The sequence below is a fragment of the Sesamum indicum genome, linkage group LG10 (genome assembly GCF_000512975.1).
Source record: "Sesamum indicum cultivar Zhongzhi No. 13 linkage group LG10, S_indicum_v1.0, whole genome shotgun sequence".
NCBI lineage: Eukaryota > Viridiplantae > Streptophyta > Magnoliopsida > Lamiales > Pedaliaceae > Sesamum > Sesamum indicum.
The window spans coordinates 9,977,327-10,003,378 of NC_026154.1; the positions used below are offsets into that span (position 1 = coordinate 9,977,327).

Genomic DNA, 26,052 nt, shown 5'->3' on the forward strand with positions numbered 1-26,052 from the left:
TTCCTTCTTTTTTTAATTTTCTTTTTTTGTTTGTAACTTTATAAATTTTTTAGGTGTAATTTTTCTGTTCTTGTGTGAAATTTTATATAATTTCTGTAAGTTTAATATATAAAATATGTATCATTTATTTTAATTTCTGAAAATGTTGTTGTAATAGTTTATGTTATGTGTGTAGTATTTTTGTTTTCTGAATATATTGTGATTTTTAATAATTAATTTGAATTTCTATAATTTTAGAAAAATTTCAGAATTTTTCATAATTTCTGTAATTTTAAAAAAAATTCAGAAAATTTTCATAATTTAAAAAAAAATTCAGAAATTTTTGATAATTTTTGAATTTTTTGATTTTCTATAATTTTAAAAAAGTTTCAGAAATATTTCATAAGCTATAAATTTTTATTCTTTTTTTATAATTATAAAAAAAATTAGAAACTTTCCATAATTTCTGAGTTTTTTATTTTCTGTAATTTTTAAATTTTTTAGATACTTTCCATAATTTCTGATTTTTTTTGGAATTTCTGTAATTTGTGTAATTTCAATAATTTTTTTAAAAATATGGACCTGAATGCAATTTGTAAGAAAATTATGCTTAGTTTCAAAAAAATATAACATAATATAAATTTATGATAAATTTGGACCTCAATGCAATTTTTAGGAAAAAAAATTAGACCTTAATGTAATTTTTAGGAAAAAATTTGACCTTAATGTAATTTTAGGTAAAAATTGGACCTTAATGTAATTTTATCAAAAATTTGGAATTAGATACAATAATAAGAAAAATGATGCATTTCTGAATCATTTTCAAGTTTTATAAAATAGAGGACTAAAAACTACAACCAACAATCATAGAGTGACCACAATTACTCACTATTTACTATAACTATTTATTTTTAACCATAACAATTAATCATGTTAAATGTTAAATTTCTTTTGGTGATTAAACAGACATTCCAAAGTTAGTCCTTCATATTTTTAACCATACAACTAATTATAAATTTAATACATTTAATACTTGAGAAAAATATTATTTTAGTCCGCTAAGTATGCTTAATTTTAAATTAGTCTGATAACTATGTTCATTTTTATTTAGATTCACTAACTTACGAAATTGCTTACTTGTAGTTCTCTGGCAGGTTTTCGGACAATTTTACCCCTATGAGTGCATATGGACTAAAACTGCCTTTCAAAAGTTGCATAGGGTAAATTTGTCCGAAAACCTGCCAGAGGACTAAAAGTAAGCAATTTTGTAAGTTATTGGACATAAACAAAAATAGACATAATTATCGAACTTGACGAACTAAAATAATATTTTTTCCTTTCAAACATTTGATGTGGGTACTTTCAAATATTCACTTGCCTATACTTGAAACACAACTAATTTTCACTTTGCATTACAAGTTTAGGGAAGTGAATAATATAGACAAGAAAATAATATATAGAAAATAATAAAGACAAAAATCATGATTTTTTTTTTAAATAAATATGGGCTTTTTCTAAAATTGATGTCTTTTAGTTTATTGTTTTAAATTAATGACTTACATGATTTCATAATCTAACATAATATGAATAGTTCTATTTGTATATTTCACCTTTTTCCTTTTTATAGAAAATGGCAACAATTATTTTTTTTAACACCGCAATTTTGAATTGCGGTGCTATTATTTTTTTTTTTATATAAAAAATGGCGGTACTAAACACAGTGCTGCCTAATTTTTCAAAGCTTCCAAAATCACTCTATTCTTGTAATTTTTTATATAAAAAAAAGAAAAAATAAAATTGCATTTTTGGGTGCAGCCCTGTTTTCTTGTCCTTTTTTCGTGGGGTTAATGCTTCCACAACCAAGGCCAACCAACCACTTGAACGTGCGAATATCTGTTATTCCTTCTCTCGCCATTGCTGCTTCAATTTTTATCTTTTTCTTATAATGACGATGGCAACAATGGCGACCTCAAGTTCCTTCTCCTCTATTCTCTCACCCCACACTCAACCCGTTCGAGAACTCAACCGCCATAGTTATTTGACCCTTTATTTCACTAAAAACAGAAAGCCCATCAACTGTGAATCCAGTGCTCGACAACCCCTTTATCCAATAGTCACAAGTTCTTCTTTATCAGGGACTTCATTTTCTGTTGCCAATGAAACTGTGCCAATGGTTCCACCATATAATGTTTTGATAACTGGTTCTAGCAAAGGTCAGTTAATTTTCCCTTTGTCTCGTTGAGGTAATGATAGTATGAAGCTTTATACATAAATTGTTGTATGGTTTGCTTTTGTACTTTCTTATCTGCTCCGAACAAGCTATTCTCTTATCTTAGTGGCTGAACAAATTATTGTACATGGGCTTCTTACTGCTCCCACCCCATGTTATTTTATTTGATGGGCATTTGATACTTCTGCAGACATTCTTTATCGCAGTGAACCAAGGTACAACTTGTGGAGTATAATTTACTGCTATAAACTACAGTATCTTGTTTTAGTACCAGAAGCCGATAGTGGTTTTTTCCGTTGTCTGCATGAGGAGCGAGCCAGTTAATCTTGGTCAAGTAAAATACCCCTATGAAAGAAAAAATAGCAATTTACGTCTTTATATTTTCTAAAATACAATAATTTACAAATCTATATTTAATTCCTTTAACAGGGATGCAAATTGCTTCATTTTATAAGTAGAAGGGGAAATTGCTATTTTATTTTTATAGGGAGTAATTTTCCATTGGCAAAGATCACATTGGGGTAAATTGGTATTCACCTCAAAAAATGTCCCGTAGTTGTGCATGGATAGATTACAATATGGTACAGGCTTGCAAGGATTTCACTTCTGTTTCAGTAAATCAGATGTGATAAACGCTGAATGAGCTTTATTTCGCTTGTTAGAGGCTGCTCTAGAATTGTTTTTTACATGGGATTTTGTGCCAACACTGTCTTCTAGTTTTCCATTGTTCTTGAAGTAGTAGCAGAAGTAAGAGGAAGAAATTGTGTGATACGATAAAAAATTAGTAAATGGTTACCTCAATTCAAGTAGGGAAGGAGCTCCAGAAATTTAGAGGAAGAAGATGAAATATTTTCTATTGTACTTGTTCTCCATATTCTTTTTTTTGCTTCACGTTCCCTTGAATGGAGAGGATTGACAATACATTTATTTCCTTGTTTTTAGGATCAATCTACAAGGGCATTAATCTATCATAAACACATATATATTTACTAGTGGTAGTAGCTAGGGGATATCTAAGTTGGCTTCCCGGGTGGACTTGTTGCATAGCCATTGAGATGGGCCATGACTTAGTGATTCTTTGGGACAGAATTTAAAGTTGAGACTGGTGCTTTAGTGGGGTGAGCTTTATGTTGCTTGCTGCACTATTGCTTTTGTGCTTGGCTAGTCTCACCAAAGCTGCCAAGGCTTAAATTAGCATAAGAATGTATAGGTCCCATTTGGTTCGTATAATTAGGAATGATAAGATTATTTATATGCATAATAACACGTTTGGTTGGTATTATTAGAGTCCGGTATTAATATCGGACCCGGTCTTGTTTATAAGGATTTACGGGATAATGGATCTCATCTCTTAAGTGGGATACACAATCCCACCAATTGTTATAAACCTGTATTAAATCCCTACTCTCTCTCTCTCTCTCTTCCCGCCTTGACTTCGCTACCGTCCTCCTTTTTGTTTCCATTTATTTTTTCTCCCTAAGAACAATGACGAGATGACTCGTCTGAAACAACAGTCAGAGTTCTTCCTTTTTCTAAATGATTAAAAGAATCATATTTTAAATTTATAATAACTAGATAATAAATATAATATAAAAAATATTACTTATACTAGTTTTAGGACTTTTAAAAAACATTTGAGTTTTAATTAGTTGCCAATTGAATGTGTAATTAGAATGTCTGTTTCTTATGAATACCAAAAAAAAAAAAAAAAATGAAATATTACACAAATTAATTTTATTTTAAAAATTTTATTTCGATAAATAATTTAGAGAATTTTTTTCTTTTTTGTAATCATTCACAAGCTATAATATGAAAATAAAAATAACTTAAAAATGATACCCTTAAAAGTCTTTTTACATATAATCATACTTTATAATTCCTTCAACCAAATATTATATTATATTATCACATGAGATATGACACATATAATATCTCAAACCAAACAATATATAATGGAAGGTGGGATTAGTTACCAATCAATTTCTCATCCCGCCAATCCCGTCATGCTTAATGTTATCATATGAACCAAACGAGCCTATAGTGAACTAGATTAGCTCCAGTGTTGTGATCAGAATAAGGATATATCACGAAGTGAACTGATAGAGTAATTTTGGTGTACATATTGAGTGAGGCAAATTAGTCATGAGTTCTATATTCTTATATGGCAGGTCTGAGTTTGAGCACAAGTGTAGCTATTGAGTATCGTTGGCAGCTGAACTCAAATTTTTGGGATTCAATGCATTTTGCCCCATGTGAAGTAGGAAAATAACAGAAACTCCCTTGAACATATCAACAGCCAAAACTACCCTGGTCTTGCTAAAAGAGGCTCACCACCACCTCACATCTATGAACCTATTATTTATTGTGGTTGTTTCCCAACTTAAAAGACTGTAAAAAATTGGAATGCAACTAAAAAACCATGTTTCGATTGGATGATTTGATCTTTTGATGATCCTTGCCTTGTTGCGTGCAACTTTTGTATTTACTATACCCTGATTTAGGTGAGGGCGCAGGAGGTGATTGGATCTGGGATTATGGTGGAAAAAGCACAGTGAATCTATGGTTGTAGTAGTGAGGTTGGTGGGTGGGTTGGGTGGGCATAGGAGCAGGCAGTGGTTGGACTTGAGGTTATGCTTAATGGCCACTAGGGGTGGGAGTGGGAGTGGGGGTGTTTTGATGAGGTTTGGATATGGTGGAAGAACGGACAAACAGTGGTTGGATTCAGGGCTGTGGTTGAACAGCTCAAGCAGTTATTGTAGTTGGTTCTAAGTGAAGGTGAGGCATTCTAATGATGGAGAAGATCGTGGTATGGTCACAAGAAGTTGTAGTCCAGGTGAGTATTGAACTATTTGGCAGTTGCTGTGACATTTTATGTGGTCTGTATCAGCCATGGCAGTTGCCACACACGTAGGCTATCGATAAGCACTTGCAATATAATGAGTGTAGGACACTGCGGAAAAGGGATGGGAAGTAATATGCTTATGTTCGCAAAGTTCAGGGGGGCATTTCTATAGAAGGCAAAAGGATGCATCAAAGCCGCACATGCTTGATTTATCCAAGAAAAACTTCTGTGGATTCTTTAGAAGGTTCTGAAATATAATTTTCAAATATTTTATAGGATTCATCAAGGAAACTATATAGGATTCTATTAGTTTCAATATTCTACACTTATTTAACCAAGCGCTTCTGTAAAGTAGAAAAATTATGGATAGTTGCAAAAGATTAGGAACTTGTCATTCATTCTCCCTCCCTCCCTCTCTCTCTCTCTCTCTCTCTTTCTATCTCTCTCTCACACACACACAAAGACTTGTTTTAATTACTTTATAACAGGACATACCCTGTCAATTTCTTTTCCTGTAGACCAAACTTCAACCTTTTGCTCTTGACACATGGATTGACGAATTATCCCTGAACCTACTTCCACTTTTTTAAGACTGTATGTGTTCAAGAAAATGCTTGGTTTGACTCACGTTTTCATGAGTCATATGATCCCTTAACTCTTTGCAGTTTTGGTGTCGGAACAATAACTGTTCTACACCATTTATTTCAGGAATAGGGTATGCACTTGCAAAAGAGTTTCTGAAAGCAGGAGACAATGTCATTATTTGCTCAAGATCAGGTAAATGGTGTCTATATTCACTATATTGTATGTTCTGGGTAGTTTTGGCATATCAGCTTAAATTTCATCATATTTCCTAAGCTGACAATAATTCTCAAAAGTTTTGTCAGTAAGGCTGCAAAGTCATAAGTCCATGGTCTGTGATACTGCTGATACAAGCTTATGACTATATGTTGGATGATGCGATGTGAAATACATCTTTCAACCTAGCAGAATTTGAAGTATCTAATATTTCAACATGTGGTTTCTGTTTGGAAATTAGCTTTTATTGGACAAACAACAGAATCGTCAGAAAACTATGGAGTCACCAATTCAGTAAATGTATTTAATAAATGGGTCTGTTTGAGATAATTCAATATCCCGCAAAGGCACAAACAACATGTATCCTGATGTACTGTGGTAGGAATAGTTGAGGGACAACCGTGCTTGACATTAAACTTAAATGATCCATATGCATTTGATGATGAGAAGCCTTTCAAGTTAAATACTCACTTTTAGGATGTGACTTTCATGTTTGAAATTTATGTTCATTTGACATCTTGATAATTAATTTAACTAATCCAATAATATAATAATTAGATTTTGTTTCTATGTAACTAATCGGAAAATGGATAGTAAATTTTTAGTTAAGCTAATACTAATAAATTAATTTAGAATTAATTATATTAAATAAATAAATAATTATTTATCTAATAAAATAATTAATCTCTAATTTTATTATTAGCAGCCAGAGAAGTAATTTAAGCTTGATCATATATGCATAATTATGTTGTCTTATACAAAAAGATGGTGGCCTGAGAGTTTGCAAAAGGCAAACATGCGCATAATAGGCCTGGGAGTTGACAAAAAGAAAAAAATAATTCATAACAAACACAAGAAGCCAAAATAAAAAGCAGAAAAAGTTCTATCAATCCTCTTCACTTCCTCTTGTTGCTTCAGCGTTTTTTAGTTTTCTTGGGCGATGCAACTACAGCCCCCAAGTTTGACAAAGTCACAAACCTTTTTCCATCTGGAATGAGGTGCTTCCAAGGGGTGCTGGATTGGAGTTTATATTGGCATGTGGATGAAAAGCCATGGGAGGAGGGTACCTTATTTGGACCTTGGTTGATTAAAAGCCTGTTTCAACAACAACAAATCACTAAAATAAAGATACCAGAACTGTACAATAAGTAAAAAAAATAGTTACCCTGTTGACTGATTTTTGCCTTTTAGGTGGCTCACTTGGAATGGAGGGCTCTTGTTTTGGTACAACCTGCTCACATGCATTTTAAACTGACATGATAATATATTTTGCCTATTCAAACCTACTCACATGTAAATATAAACTTGAACTTGCCTCTTGGATTGCATTGATAGCACCAAAAAAGTGGGGTATCCCCATCCTTGTTCTTTTCATTGCTTGAAAAAGTAAATACACATTGTCAATAAATTAATTCATTGATATGCATATTGAGTACAATAAATGTAGTTGGTACTTACAGTCAATGGTCTGTGTGAGCCCTTCCAATTCTTCTTGTGTTAGTCGGGGGATATCTTGAGCAACAACAATCTCCTCAGGAATAGCAACAGCAACCTCCTCAGCAGCAGGCTCTGTTTCAGCTACCTAGACTGGTCGAGACTCAGTGTCGGGGAAACTGGTTGGGGCTCTGTTTCATGTTCTTCAATTGGGACTCCTCAGCAAACTTTCTCCATGTACATCACTTACTATTATGACCTACCCCCAAAATACTTGCACTTCATCTTCCATTTCTGCCTTTTCATTTTGTGCTCCACATTGGTACCTTTTTCTCTGTTGCTCCTTCTTGGTTGTTCATATGTCTCAAGCCTCGTTGCTCTAGATGGTGGGATATAACTTGTTTTATCCCACAGACTTGGCCCTTCTAATGGCATCATAGTCGGCTCATATACTTTTCTATAACTATCCATAGAATAGCAAATATTCACAAAGTCACCTTTGACAAAGAACCGCACTGGTGCTCTGTTTACATGGAATCCCACTAAGCTGCCATCTCCTACATGAGCAAGTGTGTGCTCTCAAGTCAAATGAGAATCTACTGCCATCATACTAAGAAATTTATAATCCCATTTACCTGATTTAATTGGTTAGTAATCCCCTGCCATCAACTTGATTTTCTCAATTAAGCACTCCCATGCCACTTTTATTTCACCACACTGCGTATGCAATTGGGAATAATGAATTATTAGGGTCTATCGAGTGGACCTTTCAAGTGGCATCTATCAACACCAATAATTGGTGTACACCCAGCAAGAAAACCTTCTTTAAGTGCTTGAAAGCATTTATACAATATGTCAAATTTTTATTCTGCTGTCACTACCATCCCCTTCATCATTCGAATTCAAGATCACGAACTTTTTATTCTTAATGCATTTGAATAATCCCACAACCTGACATATTGCTCATCAGAGTTGCCCAACTTTTAATGACGTTAAGGACTTCTCTCTTAGCTCTGGTATTCAGCCACTGCACTTTAAATCTTTAATTACATCATTCCTGAAGCCTTTTATGCTCGTATTAGGATGAGACCTAAATACCTCTTCATACTTCTTAGACAACCATTCTGTGATAACATTCTTGACATGATAGCTTCTCCCACAACTGTGATTATGATTTTATTCTCTTATGTGAAACGAAACTTCATTTTTCATTTCAAGTGCATTAATGTGCCATTCACGACTTGATTCTGAACATCTAGCATACATTGTTCTGATGTCATTCTTTGTAGTTTTCAAATTTCTTCCCGTTTCAATAACATGAGAGTGTACAACTTTTGTGAACTCTTTCTTACTACTAAATATCATACCAATCACAAAATTAGGTTCAAAGTTGTCATTGGGATTGAACATACATACTCTTGCTCCCCAGATACATCTTCAATTATTGTCTCACTCTTGTCACTTGGCCTAGCCCATTCTGCACTGTCGTCGACATGTTTTTTTCAAAAAGCACATCATGACTCCCATTCCGCTCACTGTCCACACCTTCTATCTAAATTATGATCACTGTCATGCCCATCTTCTTCATGGTTTATTCCCAACCCATCACCTTCCCCATCTACCCTTTTTTCCTTGTTTGCATGTTCTTTTTCAACTTCTAAAATGTAGGTTAATTTCAAACCCCTGACAATACAGTAATTGCCCCCTACCAAATTGTATCTATGTGAATTTATGTAAACCATCAATTCTCAAGTATATTTTAGTCCCAGTGTATCCTACTTGTTCAATAAAGTCATCCAACACCTTCATTGATAGTATCTCCAAATCAACACAATCAAATGCAGTAACTGTCCCCCCTCATACAACTACCCCATGGTTAAATTTAAATGTAACAAGACAACAGTTGCCTGGATTGCCAATAAGAAAATTAAAAAACATTAATACGTAAACACGAATTGTAATTTTCTTAAAGATTGAACAAAAAGTTGTGGGACTAAAATTGCACAATAGCCTGTACTTTGGAACAACAATTGCAATTTTCTCTATAAATGTGTGTATGAACAATTGTATACATACCAGTGGTGCTATGTTTACATACGACTTTTCATATTTTTCCTTGTCTCTCAAGTACAATATACTTTTGTGTTGTATTGAGAAATCTTTCAGAACACATATCAAATGATCCTCATCTTTGAGCACCATTCGCTTGTCGTGCTTGTCTTCACTAGAACCATACATAGTGTTTGGATTCATTTTTTTGTTTTGTTGTGTTTTATGGAGATAGAGAGACAAAAACAAAGATAAATAAGTATGTGTTGGAGATAATGTGTATGCTTGGATTTGTTTCTAGAGATAATTTGAAATAAGTATTGTATGTTTGATGTTGTGTTTTGGGAGACAAAAATCATGTTCATTGTCAAATCATTTCTCTTATATATATAAGTGTTGTACATTTGTGTTGTATTTTGGAATACAAAAATCTGACCATCATGTCTCTTTTATATTATGTTTATATATATGAATATATATATATTATATATACAAAGCCCAAAACAAAAATACACACAAATAAGGTATAAAAAAAACCGACAGACATTTGGTCTGTTTTGGATCAACACCAAAAACAGTCATATATAATATTTTGCAAATTTTAAAGTTGAGACATTGACAAAGTGTACACGTACTACTCGCAATGTTCGACGAGTAAACAATCGGATTGAATGATAAAGCATATGATCATTTTCTGTGGTCGTTTGGGTGCATCAACGGGAGCTTGGTGACCTAATGACATCCCTTCGGCAGGGGCTGTTAATGTCTCCACCATGACATTTATGTTGGCATTAAAATGTTTGGATTTTGAGGGGGACAACCAAAACGAGTACTTGACCTTGAAGTTGGCAGCCCTATTATGGAAGTCTATGTCTGGAGGGAAAATGTTAACAATAAGGTTGATCTATACATTTTGGGCCAACAATGGGGCCAATTTATGTCACTTTTAACTAATCAAGGTTTTTCTTCTTTTGAATATCCTAATGCCTCTGCAGGTGTTTCTACATCTTGTCAATATATGCCATCTAAAGGTCATATTCACGCAAAAGAGTATATCACTCATGTGTTTGGTGTCACAAAGAGGACTAGAAAATATTATTGTTGACAACATTGGATCACATTTTTCACCGAACATTCATGATACTTATGGTGAATGCGAGCATAATATCAATTAATCATATCCTATTTGAATCTGAAAATGTGGAAGTAGAGGACGATGATGATCTACAAGCACATACTTTTTGTCATTTTGAACATCACTATTTTGAACCTCAAGAAGTTAAATTTCCAATATTGCCCTAAAATTCATGCTATGATGTTAACATAAATGTCATGGTGCCCTTTGGTGGAGACAGCGCGACATCTGAACGCCTCCCTACGCGGCATCGTGTGCCCTTGCGCTCGCCTATCCAGAATGCCCATACTCGTCGATGCTCTCGGCACTCATGCCTTAGCGTCTCGCATACAATCTCGGAACCTGCCGACGCATTTCTCAATGGCAAGGAGCATCCTCGCTCCGCCTCGGCATTACGGCGCTACGCATGCGCCCTCAACACCATCTCATGCGCAATGCTCACACGGTGCTTCCTAGGCGCACGCCTTTGTCATGGCCGCCTTCCATGCCTCGCCCGAGTAGGACCGCATCATAAGTCCGAGGCCCATTCAATATGCCGACATCTTGCCTTAATCTCACACAGCATGCCCGACATGCTTTCTTGCCTTTCGGCTTGGCTTCACAATATGCCCACAGTGCGGCGTTGTCCCACGACCGGTCATCTTTAGCCAACGGAACCCCATGGAGGGCTAGAACTCGATAGCGCATACCATGAGTTGGATCACGAGGTCTTGACTGCTTGCCTCGATCACCCATTCGCACGAGAGGTGTTGCCCCTGATATCTCGCAGCCCGTGGGGCAACCTTGCGCGTCACATGGAGCCTCTCAGCCGTATTGACGCCCAACGTAGGCCATCCTAGCCCTACGCTGCCCCTCAGGTTTCCAAGCCCTTCGGGGACTGTAGCGCTCCTCTGAGCTGCTTAGAGCCGGTTCTTGAAGGCCCCCATCATGCCCCTGGGAGAATGTTCATTTAGTGCAGACGTTGTCTCATGCTTCTGCCGTCGTGCACGGGGAGGGCTGGCTGGAGATCACCACTGCATTCCCCCCTTATGATAGGCTTAAAAACATTTTCTCTTGTTCCAAGAGTAGAACACTGAAAGGGCCGAGGAGTGCACTTTTTCCGCATCTCCTTCGACCGACGTCCAAATCACGTCCAACTTGAACCGTAACGTAGCCTACGACTTCCACATCATAACTATAGAGTTTCAGCCCCATCTGATCATCCATGGCTGAGGAATTGCCTACGCAATACTCTGAAACTACAGTCTCACCACTGCACTGGCAGACTCTGAACGTCGTCGTGGTTCCTTACCGAAATAGAACCGTCTAGCTTTGAAACATCTTGGAGGTGCTCCCAACACTCCAAGGATCTCGCCATTGAAACAGTATTGCAAATCTCCAAGGATAAAGTACTCTGGTTCACACAATTCTCTCCTGCTCGTGCGCAGGGTCGCGTCTGATCATCGCCCTTATCTCTCCGTGGCCAAACGTCCTCGGAATGACTTCATACTTGGCGGATAGCATCCCCACACATCAAGGAAGTTCCAATACGAACAGTATTGCAATCCCCAATCGGTAAGAGTCTCTGCTCGAGGACCATTTGCACACTTGCGTGATGGCCGGCATCCCCTAGCCCTGTACGTCCTCCACAAGTCAGTCTCGACCGTCTAGCCCAAGGTGCGGCCAGTGACACGTAGGGATGCTATTAGGTCACCAAGCTCCAGTTGATACACCCACCCCACAAGTCGAAAATGATCATATGCTTTATCATTCAATCCAATCCGATTTCTCTCTCAAAATTCCCAGAGGTGTCCACGGACTCTGTGGATGTTCCAACTTTAAAATTTGCAAAGTATTACTATTTGCAGTGAAGGCAATCCTAATGTGGGGATGGTGCTTAAAAGACTAGGACAGTTTGATATATGTTGTGAAACATTTCCCTAGAAAGTTGTATGTAAACAGTGAGCCACCAATTTGTATACAATTATCCACACACAGTTTGAGTGGTCCGTGATGCTACTTTGCGTGTTATTATCGTTTATGCCGAAATTAAGCCATATACATCCACAATGAGATAGAGGCCACAAGCTCGTGCAAGATAACAAGCTTGTAGCCAACAAGATAGCCAGGGAATCAACCATAGAGATGAACACAAAGAAGACATGAGAACTGAGACTAGAGGACCAGTGACTAAACTGAGAAATCTATTCTTTGGCCCCTAAAAAAGAAGCTCTTAAGGTCAATTGAAGGATGTTCGTGTTCTCCACATTATGATGAAAGTCTAATCACATTAAGCATTCAATTAGAGGTACCATAATTAAAATAAGAGGTTATCAAACTTAAGATTTGTATTGGTATAACTTCTGAATGTTGGCTTCTTTAAGATTCACAAAAGAGAAATTACATCCACTGGCACTTAGCAATTAGGATGAAGGTAATATGTAATAAATTGATTGATGGGAGAAATGAGGTGCAATTGCATGATGGCAATGTGGTTTACTATACAAGCAATGACTATTGAATGGAAATCCCAAGTTTTCAGGGCGGTTAAAATCTCCTGACTATTGAATGAAAATCCCAAGTTTCCAGGGCGGTTAAAATCTCCTCCAACTTGTATGCTGGGAAACTGCAATAAATTTGAAAGTAATATGTAATAAACTGAGAGGGAAAGAACATACATGAAATGAACATATTTTGCTTATGTAGCCTCAGAAACATGACAGTCTGTCTTATGTTCATGCTCATCTCAACGTATCTTATTGACTTTTACCTTTTTCTTTTCAGAAACTTGGGTTGTGTCAAAATTGACTTCTAAAATTGCTTATTGGAAATTTGTCTTGCCTTCAACAGAAACTGTTTTTCTTTCCTTATTTCCGTTCTGTGTCATTTACTAGAACAAAACTTTAAATGTCCCAACTTTCTGTACCTTTACAGAGGACCGAGTGAAATCTGCACTTGAAAGTTTACAGGTCGAATCAGGGAAGCAGCATGTGTGGGTACCTCCTCCACAACTTCATTAATCTGTGCATTTTCGGTGCTGTATCATTTACCCTGCTTTACTATATCACTTAGGAGATCATGTGACATGTACTAAATGAATTTACAAGGTAACAACTACAAACATGAGGAATTTCTCTATTTCACGATCTAGTTTGTGTTTTTGCACACAGAAGACTTACATAAGCTCTCATGGTACTATGTATGGCTGGCTGCCTGGCTGTGTAAATATACCAAACGGATGCTTATAACAGTTGTTCTTCCTTATGCAGGGCGTCAAGTGCGATGTTCGGGAGGGGGAAGATGTCAAGAACTTAGTTGCCTTTGCACAGGAAAAACTTAAATACATTGACATATGGGTACTCAATCCTTAAACTACAACCTCATCCAAATATAGCATCTCTAGTATCAGGTCCTGTTGATAATTGCCTTATTTCGACTCTTTAACTAAATTTTTGCAACTGTTTTTGTGCATTCCCTGCAAAGAGTGGTGCACGCTATCATCCTTTGTCGTTTAATGGATCTAATGTCAAGTGTTTCAAACAGTTTCTTAATCTATGTTGTTTAGAATCTTATATAGCATCTTTTCATGGATCTATAACAGTCTTATGTTAATTAAAAGATTTTGGATTGGATCTTATTTCCAAATAACATAGTCAAGGAAACCAATTTTCAGATTGATCACTGGAAGTAATAATATGCTAAGCTGTTTTGAAATAATTGAATGTTTTTTCATGGGTTTGATGGGCCTAGCATGTGCTAATTCATTTGGAATAAGCAGCTGATAAATATTTCCAGTACATCCTTGGAATTCAAAACAGAGTGAGTTGTTTGCCAGTATGAAACAAAGATAAAATGCTGTTTGTTTTGACTTCATGGCATGAAATCACTGTTTTTAGCTCCTTCGGTTTTGCTTATACTAGTCTGACACAGCAACCACTGGAAACAACCAGCACCTAATTGATACCTTAACTAATATACCCAACCTTTTTACCTTCAACTAAACTAATTGTTTTATGCCATGAATGCCTTACAGAGAGTATGTATTAGGTCTTTTAAATTCCTTGTGTGACATTGGTAGGTCTTCTTCCAATTTTCTTTTGCTCTTACCCCATCTTCAGAATGATGCAGATAAATAATGCTGGATCAAATGCATATAGTTACAAACCATTAATGGAGGCATCTGATGAAGATCTGATGTGAGTTACGCCTATAGCTTTTCATTCTTAGTTCTGTATACATATAGGTTAATTTATCATGGAGTCCATTTCCTGTGCAGTGAAGTTATCTCTACAAATACCCTTGGTTTGATGATATGCTGTCGAGAGGTAAATAGCATTTCTACATACCCAGAAGTATTGTTGATAGAAGGTTTTTAGCTAATGTATGATTGTTCTAGGCAATAAAAATGATGCTAAAACAGCCTCGAGGTGGTCATATCTTTAACATTGATGGAGCTGGTTCAGATGGAAGACCAACTCCCAGGTCTGATTTTATTATTGTATTCTTAAATGTGTCCCTTTCCTTTATTCTTTAACATGTCTGTCATTATCATATCCTGCACATAAGTTTGTCCAGAAGGGTTGCGTTTCAATTTGATACTTGGGGCATAATCTCTGATCTCATTTGGATCTCATTATTAACTGCCAATAGTTTATTTCTTTGTGCTTCAAGGCTTTCTTGATTTCCTTTTCATGTTCCTCAGATTTGCTGCATATGGGGCAACTAAACGCAGTGTGGTGCATCTTACAAAATCATTACAGGTATGTGATGGGTTTTCATAAAAATGTGTCTGTATATTGCTTTGCAGAAAATCTGAAAAGCTGCATGTAGTTCAATGATTTTCTATCTGAATAATTTCTCTAGATGTTAGTGCGCATGCTATCGAATATGTTATCTTTTTCCTTGAGCTATATAGAACCATGTATAATTTCTCAAGTGCATCAATGTTGTGTGCTGTGTAGGAAACGAGTTACATCTTTGGCGATTGCTAAATTATGTTCTACGATGCAGTATTCATGTATGTGCTATTTTCATGATTCTTCTTTTCTTTTCGGCTTGTCTATGTTAATACATGAACTCCTGACCTGGTTATGTAAAGTGTGTCAAACTGTATACACTTATGTCGTTTTCATCCATTCCATATGGTGCTAGCTACTTGCAAACCATTTGAGTATAGTATAGAATTGGTTATATATCAAATTTCCTGATTATCATATGCATTTGGATTTGCTCATATTTGGTAAATGATTATCAACACTTTGTTTATTGAGTACGAGCAATAGCACACGTCCATCTTTTTCTGTGTACAGGCAGAATTGAAGATGCAGGATGTCAAAAATGTTATAGTGCATAATCTTTCGGTATGTTTGCTTCATTTCCTTATACATCTATTGGACTTAATTGGCTTATATTGATTTAAATTCTAGAATAACCTTCTATCTAGACTTCAAAATAGCTTGCACAAGCAAGGGGCTCGACTCACTTAGCTGTTCAAATACTTTTCAATGTCAATAAAATCACCTGGCTGTTTAAAGCCAGAGGATATGATCCCTTGTTCAGCTCCATTGTTATAGCTAGATTTTATATAATGCCTTGTACAGGTTTAAACATATCTTTAAATGGCAATTCGGCTTCTTTTGAAGGCTAAAACTCAGCTTGTAGTTTTTTATGCATAATGACAATTCTCCACTGAGAGCAAACACACTTTTTCCGCTAAAAGTTTCCTATGTTTGTCAGGGTTTTAGAGCCATGATTATTAATGTGTTCTTTTGTTCCTTGCTAAACTCGGCCTAGCCATAGCCAGTCGCTTGTTCCTAGTTATTCTTGATTAAGTTCTCTTGGCATCATCTCTTCACACAAATATGATGCTTTCTTAATTGGCTCTAATGGCAAAAATTACTCAGCTAACACATTCCACTTCAAAATATTTGTCAACGAGAAGGATCTATGGGGCCATATTGATGTCACAATCCCTTCTATAGGCAAAAACAAAGACAAGGGTGAGCATGCCAAGTGGGAGGTACAGGATCCTCAATCATGGTGTGTCAGCGAGAGAAAACTGAAGTTATATATGTCCTATTCAAGCACCATCGTCAAATATATAGAGATGATGATGGAAATTTGAGTACGAATTTGGTAAAAATATGCAATATACCCACCAAACATGAATGCCCTAAAAATAGGAAATATATCAATTTAAACCATATCAATCTTCTACTAATATCAAGCTAAAATGATATCAATCTTCACACTCTTAGTCAAGTTTTTTCTTATAAACTTTTATGAGCTTTGGATTTTGTAAATTGTATAAATTCATGTCTAAAATTACTAAATTTCCTTCTATATACATGTCTTGTAAATCTATATCCTTATCAACATATTAAGTATTATATTATATATTTGTCCATATGTATGCTATTATGAAGTGCAATTCAAATGTTTGATGTTTCTTAATATATGTGCATATGATCTGTTGATGTTATAAAATCCTATTTGTGTGCATTAATAAAACTAAAAGAATACGTAAATAAGTTTGTAATTAAGTTCAATAACCAATAGCTATTTTATCTCTCTTACTTTCTTAATTAGTTTTTGGAAATGGATTTTCCTTCTAAATTTTTTTTTTCACAAAGTTCTAGGATTGAATACAATGATTTAATAGTATTTATGAAATTGAAGCTATGAAGCTAACCATTTAAGATCATTTGGAACACAAGATTGCAGCAAATGAATAAAACTTATTTAGTTGTACGTTTATGTAATCTCCATTATCTGCTGGTGTCATAGTCTAGGTAATAGAAATATTTACTCTCGTGAAAATGTTAAGACCGTCAATAGATTTATGAAATGTGAGGTTGAAGAGAACAAAATACTAAAAAACATTCGATGTGGATAATTCTGTTGTAATCTTCACTAGAAAACTGAGAACAAAATTTGAGGGAAGGGAAGAAAGCTTTCACATAAAGGTAGTTCATCCATGAACCAAATCAATTACATAAAAGCTGAGATCCAAAACCAGAACATAAAATTATTGGAGCAAGTAGGCCTTTAGTTCAACTAATCATTAACTAACCAATCTTAACCAAGTGATTCACATTGCAGCCATGAGCCTATTGCATGGTTCAAAACAATATACAAAATACTGAAATTTATCTTGGAGTTTCTAGAAGAATGATCGTTGCTTAACACTCCTCCTTGAGATTCTTCTTAGAAACTCCAGGTTTGCATATCAAGAACTTGAATTTGGCTTTTGGAAGAGCTTTTCCATGATGTCTGCAAATTGGAGGTGTGAACTTGAAAGGCAGAAATATATTTCCTTTTCCTTCTTTTCTTCTCCAGTGGCGTGGTACTTCACATTAGTATGCTTGGCCCTGCCATGCACGAAAGGATTCTTGGAAATAGCTATAATAGCTTCTTTAGCCCCAAAGCCTTGTAGCATGTGAAACTCTTCTCATAAATTTGTGGAAGTAAGATTCATGCTCATGGCTTCTTAATTAGCCCTAGTTCTGGCCCCAATTTTACAATATATTGATAATGCATTTTAACCCTTTGAACATTTGGATGGGTCCCAATGGCTGAACCATATAACTCATTTATTTTTGTCTTCTCTTGTCCCATTTTATCCACCATGTCTCCTGTGCATTACCTTTTTCAACCAGATTGGCCTTCAGTTTGTTTGTTCAACCATAAGGATGAGTTTAGTTGTGTTAACCATTTGACACATATTACCCTTTCAGTTGTGACATTTCCATAAGAATCCACGTCCCATTCTTTTCTTTCTTGCTCTACTCCTCCTGCATGGCAACCAACCAACTAGCTTTTATTACAACTTCATTTTAGTTTATTGGTTCAAGTGCAGCCACATTGCATCTCTCATAGACTTCACAAAGTGTTTTTAGTTCCTTGACCAGGTACTAGGAAGCATGACGTGCGATACACATGTAGAAACATATTTTTAGAGGTAAATATATCTTTATAGTTAGCTATAAAAATATTAAGTTCATAATATTATTTAGGTTTATATCATTGAAACGTTAATATATACAATCATATTTTCAAACAAATTAATAATAATTATTCTAATTGATAAGGAAACCATTTAATTCTAATCATTAAATTTACTTTCTGAATTTGATTGGTACTATTAAATAAAAAAATACGAAAGATCCTAACTCCCAAAAATTGAAATTTTGCATTTTGTATTCTCTATTGATTATATTTGATTATCTTATACTAAACCAATTAATATGAGAGTTAAAAAAAATAATATTAAAAAACCAATAGTAAAATAAAATTAGTCAAAGCTCCTTACTTTCATTGTTTTTAGAAGAAATTTCAATTTAATAAAATTGATTAATTCTTATTTGTAGGTTTTATTATGCCAGTTTGCTATTGTTTACTTTTTGTTTTATACTTTTGTTATATTATCTTGAATGCCTTCTATTTCTAGTTAATTGGCATTAAAGGAGTTTACATTAATTATTTATTAACTATTGTTGATAAAAAGTATATTGCTGGATACTAGTATCAGCATTCATATTGCAAGATCCTATAAAGTATGCTAATTATATTTTAATAGCAACTTTTTAAATATTTCCAAAGTATTGTTTATATATTTTATTAACTTATAAATTTGAAATATTATGACTTAAAAAATTATTTTTTGCCTTTATATTGTAATTTTTAATTTCATACTTTTAGTTTGATCGTCATTTTATATGCATCTAATTGGTGTATTACTTTTCTTATCCAATAATATATTATGTTACAACTTAATCTTTTATGTTGTATATGTTACTAAAATAAAATGTTATAGATGTAAAAAATAATAATACGCATTTAGGATTATCTAATACTAAAATCATAAACAATAAAAGATTCACTCAATTGTTGAATTTCATAAGCAAGTTTAGTTGAATAAAACCAGTGCTTTTTATATTAATTTTTATTCTTAGTACTCACATAAAAAGTTATAGATGTATAAAATAATAATGCACATTTAGGTTTATCTAATAAAACTAAAATTATAAAGAGTAAAAGATTCACTCAATCATTGAATCTCATAAGCAAGTTTAGTTGAATAAAATCCCTGCTTTTATTTGCATATATTAATTTTTATTCTTAGTACTCACTTTTTTAACTTGAAGTTATTTTTATAAATTTATTCTTAGAGAAATACAGATCTCTTTAGTTTATTTATTTATCATGTTTTATTTCTTAACTCATTTCCTTTATTATTTTACTATTATTTGTTGATTCCCCAAATTTGTTAATTTACTTAATATGATCATTTTAAAATCTTACTTTTAATTGTAAAAGAATAATTCAAATTGGATAAATTCTTAGTATAAAATATAATTATATTTTACATCTAGATCCTATAGTTATGTTGATTATATTTTAAGAGCGACGAATGTATCTAGGTTTTAAATTTAATTATTTATTTTAATGTTGTTTACACTATTCTTCTATCTATAATTTCAGTCATTTCAATTGTTTTTATTGTTATTTTACTTCTATGATATCGTGAAGAGATAAGCAAAACAAATTTATACTTTCATATTACAAAAAATATTTTATTAACTAATGTTCTATCCTTTAGTTCCACTTGAAACAAAAAAGATAATACATGTTGAATTTTATCTTCATAATTAAGTCTATTATATATTTCAAAATACTATAGAGAATTCATAATTGTGGTGCTATTTATTTATTATAAGTCAAATTAATAATGGAAAAAGACATAATTACAAAGTAAAAGAATAAGAAATATTCTATCAATATCCAATCTATAAATGTGTAGAGTCCTAAGAAAATTTCAGTCTACTGTAATGATTGAAAAACTTTATTTGTGCAGAATATAATTATATAATTGAAATTCAATCTACGACTAACATGTTAATTTGATATTTTTTTAAAACTTTATTTTTACATATTATTTTATAACATTTGTTCATTGCTTTATCGGCATATTGCTTATTTTTGTGCTATATTATGCAACGCTATCTCTGCTTTGTTACTTTTCATTAAGATCTTTTATTTCTAGTTTTTTTATTCATTATGAGGTTATATAAATTGTTAGTTATTTTCAATAAAATTTAATATAAGTTGATTAAACTCTATTAAAGTATTTAAAAAGTTCTATTTCTTTCATGGGGGCCTATAATTATGTTAATTGTATTTAGTGCTCTATAATATTTTAATTTTGATTAAGTATTTTATTAATGTGTACACTCTTTTTCAAGGTTCATGTCTTTCCTTTTTTTCTGGGGAGGGGGGTGTGCTTGCCTGGTAATATTAAAATAAAATCAATTAGTTAGAAGTTCCTCTTTTTGATTTTTTCAACAACACTTCTAATTTATTAAGATTTATAGTTTTTTATTCACAATTAATTTTGATGTTATTATATATTTAAGTTTAGTTTAGTATTTTATATATTATTCATGTGTTACTTGTTTTAAATTTTACTGTGGCATAATAAAGTAAGATTCTCTTAAAATGTTTAAGATTTCTTCTAGTAAACTAATTTCCTTGAAATACTATTTGCATATTTATCTTTTTGGATATAATTTTTCATTCTCTAAGTAGTTAAGAGCAATTAAGACTACTAAATAGTTTTCCGTTTTTTTCTTGGTAGAATTTTGTTATTTTATCACTATTTTTTATTTATTATGAAAAGGAGTACTTAAGTAAAGGTGGGAATGTCTTTTCACAATAGGAACAAACAGTTGTGAGATTCACACTTTTATATATTGTGAGACCGCACTTTTACATATAGTATAGATATTCATCTCTTGCAAGAAATTTTCCTCAAATGATTTTTCTGAAATTCCAACTTCCTTCATGTTCCAAACCCACTTGACAAGTTCATTAGATCTCACATTTTGGCAAACCTCTGTCTTCTGGTCATTAAAATGAAAATTCTATACCCATTTACATTGTTGCTATATCCTAAAAGATGTCTTATTCTGCCGTTTGATCAAGTTCATGTCTTTTTAACTTTTGGAACAAGAGCATAAGACACAAAATCAAGTTAATGAACTGAGGTATTCACATTAGGCATTCTTTCTCGAATAATCTGTTTTCCCTTCCACTTTTCCAATTATATTGGGGAGTGTAAGGTGCAGCAGGTACTGAGAACTGTCCTCCTCAAGAAATGCCTTGAACCCGTTTGAAGTATATCCTGCTCAAGTATCTGTGCTAAGCATCTTCAACTTGTAGACTGTCCGCATTTCATCAAATTTTTATGTGTTTAAAATTTAGAAAATGGTTCAAACTTCAACTCTAAGAATTACACCCAACACCACCTGGAGAAAATCATAAATACACAATAGCAAATACTCTACCACTTAGAGACATACACTCATAGGCTGACAAACATCTCAATTTTATAGAGCTCTCCAATTGTTGCGATTTCCCTCCTTTGTTTCCATATTGACATACATTACACACACCTTAAATTTTATGAATGTCAGGCAAGTCAAGTACTAAATTCTGTGTGCGCATGCTCAAGAAGATTGAATAGTTGAAGTTACCTAACCTTTTGTGCTAGAGACGGATTCGTTGAGTGTGCTAGTCTAGGCTTTGCAACTTCAAGGAAATTCCAATTTAGAGGGACGTGTTTCTAACTTTCACAGTCATCGCTTCATTCCAAAAAGGATCTGATTTAGTGCATGACAAGCTATAAAAGTGCTAAGCATAATGTCTTCCTGGCATTTGCCTTATGCTTTATTAATTTTAATCCATTTCAGGAAGATAAAATACATCTGTGATTAGCTTAGTAGCTAACATCGTAAGGAACGAAGCAACACCTTTTTCTTTCACTCCCCTGGCCATCCGTCTCCAGTTTTCACCCATGTGTTAGAGGATCTGTCAGGCTCATGAAAACTACTAACATATCTTGTCTTGTTATTTGTAGAACCACTGTCAATACCAAGCATTTCTGCTACCTGCTGTAACATTAACATATTGCAACAAATGGACTCTCACCATATTGTTCTTGATTCTCAGCAATTCGAGCCTCACCTTGTTGTCCCTGCTGGTTTTCTCGTTCTTCCACACTTTTCAATGTGGCCAAGTTGAGTAAAGATCCACACTCTACACTAGGCCTATACCAAATAAAATTTTCTGGTGGCTTCTTGTTTTGCTATGCAGACAAGTGGATACTTTCCTTTCTTGTTTCCACTCCAAAGTTGTCACCTTCTTTCCTTTTCTTACATCTACCTCCTTATCACCAGATTGGTTCTTTCCCACCACCACTGCTGCTTCTAAATTCTCCATGTTTTTGGCCTAGATTGGCTCCTTATGCTTTAGTGCCCTTCTTTGCTCAATTACTTTGAAATGCATTCACCACAATCAAGTGTCAATATTGATAGGTCCTCTACATCTTCAGTGGAGGAAATATTTGATTAAACCCTTTCTGATAAAAAGAAAAGGATGTTGGTCATTATCCTCTGTTATGTAATTATTCTCCAAGCAGTCTTAGTTTGTTATAATCTTCATTAATATACCTGATTACTCTTGCACAGTTTCATCTTCTGTTATTCTTGAAATTGAAACTCCGTCCACAAGTTTAACATCTGAATATTCCATGTTCGTTCATTTCCTTGGAACTTCTCTCTTAACTGTTGGCACACTGTTGAGCAGTTTCATAATTCATAATTTTGGTAAAGATCACTTATAATACAGAAGAATGAATTGCTGCCTGAGCCTTGGACTTCTTGGAAGTCTCTGTACAAGATGGATTTCAGCACTTGTGGCTTTGACTCTCGGGGGGGGGGGGAGGAATTTTTATGCTCTCCCCTTCAGCACTTGTGGCTTTGACTCTCGGGGGGGGGGGGAGAATTTCTTATGCTCTCCCCTACCTCCCACAAGTTGGCTCTCAGATACGTTTTCATCATACAGCCCAAATAGTGTAGTCTTCTTCGTAAAAGCCGGTGGAAATGGAGTCGATAAACTTTTGTGATCCATTAAACTGATTTCTGGTTTCTATAGTTGCTTTGATGATTCAAATAGCCTTGCTGGTTTTCTTTAAGTTTCACTCCCAGCCCATAAAGATCCAGAGAGCTCTTGACACCATGCTATAGTCTTAACTGGACACAGAAAACATAATTTAAGGCAAAGCACAACATTTAACAGAAAGGAAACTCATAATTATCTGACAGTCATTTACACATACATACGCATAAAACCTGAGGAAAAAATGGCTGACAGACCAAACTCTGTACTTCTACAAACAAGAACTTGAAATGCTAGAGCAACTAGGTCTTTAGTTCAACTAACTTTCGGTAACCAGTCTCAGTAAAATATTGACCCTGCGGCCAAAAGCCTATTGCAATCACTGCCAAAACTTTTGGCAGTTTCCAGAAGACTGGTCATTGCTTAAGAAATTCTCTACGCCCTTAAACAAATCTTGAAGAATTGTTGTTATTCAATCTATGAATGAAATCTAAAAGTTAGATTTAATAAACAGCTTTCTGGCAGCATTCGCAAAATAAAGTAATTTGCCGAGGAAAAAAAATTAAAAACAAAAGGAAAATTAGTAATTAAAGAAAATAGTTAAGAAAGAATTTTTTAAAATTTAGAATGTTTTTTCTACATAAACATATGCATTAAAAATGAAGAAGAACCAAAATGCAATCTTTCATTTGAAATAAACAAGTACAAACATTTTGGAGTATTTAATTTCTTAATTAACCATTGTCTTCTCTAATATGTAACGTAATCATTATCAAAAGAGTGAAAGTATTGCTAAAGGTATTTCAAAACATATACTAATCTTAATAACTAAAAACATTTAATATAAAGGATGAATTTACTTATCCAAGTTATTGTTATTTCTTTATAATTTCCTGTTATTACTTGAATTATTTCTTGATTTTTCCAATTTTATATTGTTATAGAATTCTATGTAAATTTTAATATTTCAAAAGTCTTGCTTTACGTGCAACACATTTACATTTTGTTTTTATTACAAAATGTACATATAATCCAAAAACAATATTTATATTCCCCATTAATTTATGGCAAATGTGTCTTGTGTGTTTAAATTTACGGTTTTCGTGGAGGTCATCGCCAGTATTAGATGATATGGATTAAACCTCCCTTTCTGTGTGTGTGTGTGTGTCTGTGTGTTCTCCATTGTGTCTGCTAAGCCATCATATCTCCATGGTTCTTTTCTTTCCATACATTATCTGTCTCGTTCTTATGCAGCCAGGAATGGTGACAACGGATCTTCTCATGTCGGGAGCTAACACAAAGCAGGTATAGTTTGCGTATAGTCTTTAACAAAATTCTACTTTCCGGATATACTTATCAAATAATTCTGCATATTGCAGGCGAAGTTTTTCATCAACGTTTTGGCTGAACCAGCTGAAGTGGTGAGTTACTTCTTATTAGGGTTTCCTTATGATCTTGACTATGTGCCAGATTGTATTTATCACCACTGACATATTCGTAAATCCGATTGCCTCAGACTTGCAGACTGTAGTGTTGCTAAATAAACTCAAAAATGAGAAACGAAAATCGATCGTTTCTTCAAGTCTTATTGTACATAGTAGTAAGCTCCTGTCTACATGCATTTATTTAATCCAATACACTACGAACGAGATACCTTAAAAGGAAACACTTGAATTTGAGTTTTAAACTGTAATTTATTTCTCTCGGATAGAGGTGGTCATCTTTTTGATAACATACGCCTCTTTACCTTGTGATCTGATGCTAATATTATTACCTCTGCTGATCTCCACCCCAAATTTTACATTATACTTTCTGTTTAAATTGCACACCAGGTTGCTGAGTACCTTGTTCCCAACATCAGAGCTATTCCCACAAATGGATCTGGAAGACCAACTTACATACGTTTCCTCACCGGATTGAAAGCCTACTCTCAGATATTCACAGTTAAGCAAATGCAAAAACCATAACTCAGCTGATTTTACTAGTTTTTGGTTTTGATATCTAACCCTTTACTTTTATTTTAACTTCCTTGTTAGCACAGAGACTTGCTTTTGGTGCTCGGAGAAATCGATATGTTCTTGAAGATTAGTACTCATACCGAGATTAGTGCTATTTCTATTCATCCATTGCATGCAATGTCTTTGATTGAAGGCCTCGTTTTTATGTGTACGATCGTTTCCACCCCATCCATAATAGATGACTTCTATTGGCACTAATTTTGCTCTTTTTTACTTACTTTCCTAATGACCCTTGCATATTTCCGTTGAAACTGTACTTGGTTGTTATATTCTTTCCCAATTGTAGGAATATTATTCTGTTTGTGAGTCGTAGGATGTGTATAATAATGTTGTAAGTTGAGGGGCCATAACTATTACACTTTTAGTCCATAGGGGTTCAACACTTTTAATCCTCTGTTTTACGAGATTTTTAAAACAATCCCCAAATTGAGAAAACTCGACGCACTTAATCCTTTGTTTTATGAAATTTTAAAAATAGTTCCAAAATTTAAAAAACTCCACACATCTAGTCCAATAGATCAAATGACTAAATATGTTGAATTTTTTCAATTTTGAAATTTTTTTAAAAATTCTATAACGCAGATAATTAAATGTGTCGAACTTTATCCTATAAAACTAAAAGCGTTGAACT

General features: G+C 34.0%; 1 protein-coding gene across 2 annotated transcripts; it reads left to right on the top strand.

Annotated features, from left to right (window-relative positions):
- On the top strand, nt 1,741-25,788 carry LOC105172289 (chlorophyll(ide) b reductase NOL, chloroplastic). Of its 2 annotated transcripts, none has more exons than XM_020697145.1 (13): nt 1,741-2,192; nt 5,760-5,828; nt 13,381-13,442; nt 13,716-13,802; nt 14,575-14,642; nt 14,723-14,771; nt 14,843-14,928; nt 15,149-15,206; nt 15,756-15,806; nt 24,658-24,708; nt 24,783-24,824; nt 25,236-25,346; nt 25,440-25,788. In XM_020697145.1, the coding sequence occupies exons 1-13, from the start codon at nt 1,925-1,927 to the stop codon at nt 25,617-25,619; spliced, it is 1,182 nt and encodes a 393-aa protein (XP_020552804.1). In that variant the 5' UTR covers nt 1,741-1,924; the 3' UTR covers nt 25,620-25,788. The 2 variants fall into 2 exon arrangements, with proteins under 2 accessions (XP_020552804.1, XP_011091971.1); XM_011093669.2 differs by having other exon boundaries at nt 1,744-2,192; nt 25,445-25,617.

Coding starts and splice junctions, on each gene's coding strand:
- LOC105172289 (XM_020697145.1), top strand. CDS start 1,925: ATGACGATGGCAACAATGGCGACCTCAAGTTCCTTCTCCTCTATTCTC. Junction 15,807..24,657: donor TTATAGTGCATAATCTTTCG/GTATGTTTGCTT, acceptor GTTCTTATGCAG/CCAGGAATGGTGACAACGGA. Junction 25,347..25,439: donor CCTACTCTCAGATATTCACA/GTTAAGCAAATG, acceptor CTTCCTTGTTAG/CACAGAGACTTGCTTTTGGT.